The 5,158-nt window shown below is 42.4% G+C and overlaps 1 protein-coding gene across 1 annotated transcript in view; it reads right to left on the bottom strand.

Moving 5' to 3' along the window:
• Positions 1-1,604: 1,604 nt before the first annotated feature.
• TBCC (tubulin folding cofactor C) overlaps positions 1,605-5,158 on the bottom strand; it is a gene marked incomplete at its 5' end in the record, with an annotated part of 5,424 nt that continues 1,870 nt past the window's right edge. The window contains one exon of the mRNA XM_019515896.1: positions 1,605-5,136. Coding sequence (XP_019371441.1) covers positions 4,672-5,136 — 465 coding nt within the window. The remainder of the gene's footprint in view (positions 5,137-5,158) is intronic.

The raw sequence follows: 5,158 nt of genomic DNA, 5'->3' as shown, positions 1-5,158 counted from the left end.
TCCTGCTTCGTCAGCAGTGTCAACCATTTGTGCCCACCACTGTTGCACTACTGTGTGTACCCACTCCGTATGCCTTCTGTACGTTTGAGACAGAAGTAGAATAGTTGCAGTACTCTACTCTGGACACTTCTACATAGTCATTTAATGTGCCATAATTGGTGATACTGTGTATTAGCATAGATGAATGCCTTTTTGGTGACACTTAATGCTCATTGGACTAATCTGCTGTACATTAGCAGTTTTTGCTAGCTGTGCTAATGTGCAGTAGAATTAGTCCAATGGGTATTAGCTGTCTCCTGTAGACGTGCCCACCAGCTCCATCAAATCCATCTAGAAACAGAAGGGTGAGCAATTAGCTCTGCACTTTTTTAAACTGGTCTCCCTCAGAGAATGTTACACATGCTTGCTCAATTCATTTTCTGTGTAGGATTTAAGGCATGTTGTCCAAGATAATTCCTCTACTTACAAATTCACTCAAGTAAAAAATGGCTTAAAGCCCCTCTGTTCTCCTTTTAAAAAGAATTAGGAGTGCAAAGTTTTCTAATACTTTTATTGCGTTGAGGGGGAAGGCTAGAGAAATTGATGGAGTTCTTAAGATTGTAGGCAGATGCTACTTTCCTTACAAAAACTGCACCTTATTGAATAAGTAGTTTAACTGAAATTGACTGGATTGCAATGGACTAAAGATGACAGGATTTGACCCTATATATTAAAATGCTATTAAAAATGCAGTCAGAAGTAGCTGCTCATTTTTATAATAAAATAAAGCATTTCAAATGCATAAATAGCTGTTAGCGTTGACATTTTATTTAAAAATGATTTTGTTATCAACAAAGGAAAGTGTTCAGCCGGATTAAGCAAAATATTTTAAAACAGGTTGCTAAACTGTACTTAAAATATTTTATGGAATAGTCATTTAAACTGTACTCCTACCAATATTTCATCCTTTAGACACTTTTGTAAACAGTACTGAACAATGAATGATATTTATACCACTGGCATTATACTTCTGTTACAATTTTCCATTTCACATTAAGGGAAAGGAATAGGACCCAACTATGCTTTTGCTGCTTGCAGCTGGCAATACATCATTCAGGCAGAAAGGGTTGTCAGTGAAATAACTCTATCATGCCTACTAATAGTCCTGGGATGCAGGAGGTTACCATACTGAAATGTCACATAATGAGAGCATTCCCCTCCCCCTTGTAGAGTACATTGCCTTTAGGAGAGAATACTTTTTTCTTGGATTAATGGAGCAACCAGGGGAGTCAGTCCAATGCTTTTTAAAAAAAAACACAGTAACAACTTTTTCCCCACATGTATATCTTTAATAAAGATCATCATGATGAATAATATTTAATCCCTTTTATTCAAGTACTTTGGTAACTTAATGTTTCTTTCACATTTTTTCCTTTGCAGAAAGCTGCAAGTTGCTCCTATACTGACACAATTAGATAATATCCAGTATGTTCAACACAAATTTTTCATTGCAGACTTTGAGTGTTTGCATACCACATCCTTCAACATTAGTGTAGTATCTTTTGCTCATAGATACTAAAACTTAGCCTGGTTTAGATATATTCCAAGACAGGGATGTAATTTTTAACAGACATGTATAGCAGTATACACAGTATAGCCTCTGGGAAGTTTGAGAAACTGTTAAGACCAGACTTAACACTACTGCTGCTATACTTATTGTTACATGCACATGGGATTCCTTGAACAAAATATGTCTTAGATTTACTCCTAGAGAAAATCGTCACTTTGCAGGGGACTAAGGTTCAAGTCTCTCTCTCACCCCCAAGGCAAGAAATCATTACAGCCACTCTTTGGAAAGGCAGCAGTAATTAGTGCCGGAAATTTCTTTAAAATAAAAAAGAAATCTGGTTAGCAAACAGGGAAAAAAAGGGAAGTGGGGGGGAAGCATGCAGGAGAAAGTAACTGATTTTCAGTATTTTAAGATTTGCATTTTTGTAACTGGTGTTTGAAGGTACTTTGTACTGATCCACTGCTCTATCTTGCTGAAGTAATGCAGGAATTTAGTCATAACATCCATTTTTTCTCCCTCAATGCCATTTTGTAATGATTTCTTTGACTACTATTAAGACCCAAGACAAACTGTTTTTAATTAACGTGGAACTAGAGTGGGAAAAGGAGAGACGGTCTCATTCTCAGTGCAAGGATCTGCAAAGTGGGAAAAGAGTAGTACTATATTTTCTCACATATATTACACCCTAGAATTTAATATATAGCCTGTTTCTGAAAACGCAGCAAAAAGATCTTACCTTGGCTAAATGACTGGTAGCAGCAGTTAGGGAGCCAAGCCTGCCGCCAGCTCTGCGTGCTACATGGGACCTACAGCCTAGGGCCACGCGCTAGATTTCAGGCTACAGCCTGGCTTCAACCCCACCTGCAAGGTCTGGCTGTGGCCCGACTCCCCCTCCATGTGTTGGGTCCAGGGCTGCACACTGAGTCCAGCCATGGACTAAGCCCACATGCCAGCATGATCCAGAATGCAAACCTATAACCTCCAGCCAGGGGGCACCCCCAGAGGTCTGTAAGTTTGGCAGCAGGCTTCTCCCGACTGGTTTGAGGAAAGACATGTTTGTTTCATGTGAGAAAATATGGTAGTGGGGGGGCAGGAGCCTGTCAATAGGTCTAAACACTTGACCTTTCACTTGATCGCATCTCTTTAATAACGAGTTTGGAAAAAATCTCCCTGGGGATACGTTGCATTAACACTAGAAGCAACACTTATTTTCTTTGAACTAGTTTTAGGAAACTGTCAAAACAGCAGAAAATTTAACCAAATAAAAACAAACAGTAGAATAGTTGAGGTAAGTACAGTTGTTAAATGTACATTCACTGTATAAAACCTAGAAAAACTTAAACACACACATTAGTGCAAGTAAACAAAATGTGCAAAAGTTGTTGTATATAAAGACCCAACTCCTCTATCATTCCATGGTTCAAAATAAAACCTTCAATTCTAGAAAGAAATGATGGATAAGTGAAATTCTCTGCTGTTCAAAAAGAATCAAATACTTAAAGATGGGTCTCAAAAGGTATTACAGCAATGAACTGGCCAACATGGGAAGTTTCTGTTCAGCCTCACAGAAGGTGTTTTTTCATAGGCAAGGCAATGTTTAATAAGTTAGTAAAGATAACCATATGGAATTTAAGAGTACAGCGATTAGCCTGCATTCATCTGCAATTTGCATTGGAATGACTTGAACATTTGAAACAAGTCCTTGTACTAATTTTATCTCAGTTGCTAAGCATAATTATCTTCTTCTTCATAATGGAAATTAAAAACAACCCAAACACAAACAAAGACAAATCAATGAACATAAAGTTTGCAGGAAAAAAAAGTGTTTGTTGAGAAGATGCATGATGGAAGTACACAGAATTACAAACTATGACTTGCCCAAGTGTTTTTTTTCTAAAACTGTCTGTACCCTCTACTTATGCTGCTGCCTACCTCATGTCTTGTGTAGAGATCAAGAGCCTGAGCATGTCTGTATGGAAAGTCACTATGCTGCAGGCAGCTGTGTTAATTTACAGTATATAGTATCCAATGCACTAACTCCCTAGGTGGATGCACTTAATATGCAGTAAGATTTCCACTTGCAGTGCAGAGCAGCCAGCTCACTGTAAATTCATACCACAGCAGGGTAGGGTAATTTTCCCAGCTAGACAAAGCCAGGTACATTAAGAGCCATCTTGCTTCCACCTATCAGCAAAACTCCCAGCTCTCAACATGAGATCGCTTCTAGGCAAATATTTTTTTTTGGGCAATTGTCAGTTTAACAGACCCTTGTCAAACAGCACCTACATTAATGGTGTAAATTCACGATCTAAGGGCTTGTCTGTATTCACAGAAGTTAATCGTGTACTATTTAACATTAGTAAAAATAATTTTGCTAGGGGAAAAAAAAAAAAGAGATGATCTAGACAAGGCAGCCCGTACCTTCTACCAGCATTAACAGACCAAGATTATGTTGGGACCCCATACTTACCTTAATCTGCTAATACTGGCAAAAGCTACCAGCAGCCTTGTCCTCACTAGACTTTTATTTTGCATGAGGTAAAGAGAGATAAAAACACATTTTCTCCCTGTTGAAGACCAGGTCACAGGATATTATATATGCTGGGGAGCTCAGGCTCCTCCAAATCCCACCCTCCTGAGGATCTGCTTTTCACCTTGTAGGAGGAAGGCAGGTCAGATTTCCCTTCATTGACTTAACAAGCAGGCAGCATCATACTCCTATTTAGAGGCTCATTGTCACCCAGGTGGAACAGCAGAGTCTCTGGTGCCCGAGGCACAGAAGCAGAGGAATTATCACCAGGGCTCTGGCCATAAGCTCCAGCGCAGCACCTTGGTTTCACTATTACAGCAGCAAATCAATTCTATAAGATCGGTCAACTGCACTGTGACCAGCACCTGTCCGACATGGGTATCTGCTCCCACTACATCACCGAGCACTGACATGTGGCGGCCACAGGGCAAATCAAGGCTAAAGTTACTTCCAACTCCAGGGTGGAGATGGTGGGAGGACTGTATGGCCAGGCACCAGGCTCATGGAAGGGGAGGCCCATGGCACAGCATGGCTGAGAGGCAAATCAAGGCTAACATTACTTCTGACTCCAGGGTGGGTGCGATGGCTACACTCAGTCCCAGCAGGTGACCTGCTCATCCTTGTGGATGATGCTCCAGTTGGGTGAGGGCTGGTCTGGTACCAGCCAGTTGAAGTCATCCACCAAGTCGCAGTGACAGCGGTGCAGATCCAGCCCAGAGGCCTCGAAGTCGGTCTCAATGCCGGGGTAGGTCCAGCTGTAGGGCGCCAGCCTGATGCCGGCGCAGTCTTCCAGGATGGTGCGGCTGACCACGGCTGTGTACAGCTGCGTGTTGCGGGTGGCATGTGTGCGCAGCTGCTGGCAGGCCAGCACCAGGATGCAGCTGTGGCAGCCATCCACCATCACTGAGGTGGACACGGGCCCACACAGCACCGTGCACTCCCGGCAGTTGCTCACCCGCAGTGTGTTGGGGTTGCCCCGCAGGAGCACACGGCAGTTGCGCAGCTCGGCCAGCACCACGTCCTGCTGCCGCAACTCGTCTGGGCCCAGCTCCAGCGCCTGCCCCTCGGCCCCACGGAAC

Source organism: Gavialis gangeticus, unplaced genomic scaffold (genome assembly GCF_001723915.1).
Source record: "Gavialis gangeticus isolate Ggan-Ray unplaced genomic scaffold, GavGan_comp1, whole genome shotgun sequence".
Taxonomy (NCBI): domain Eukaryota; kingdom Metazoa; phylum Chordata; order Crocodylia; family Gavialidae; genus Gavialis; species Gavialis gangeticus.
The sequence above is the reverse complement of the archived record's forward strand: the minus strand, read 5'-3'. Positions and strand labels throughout refer to the sequence as shown.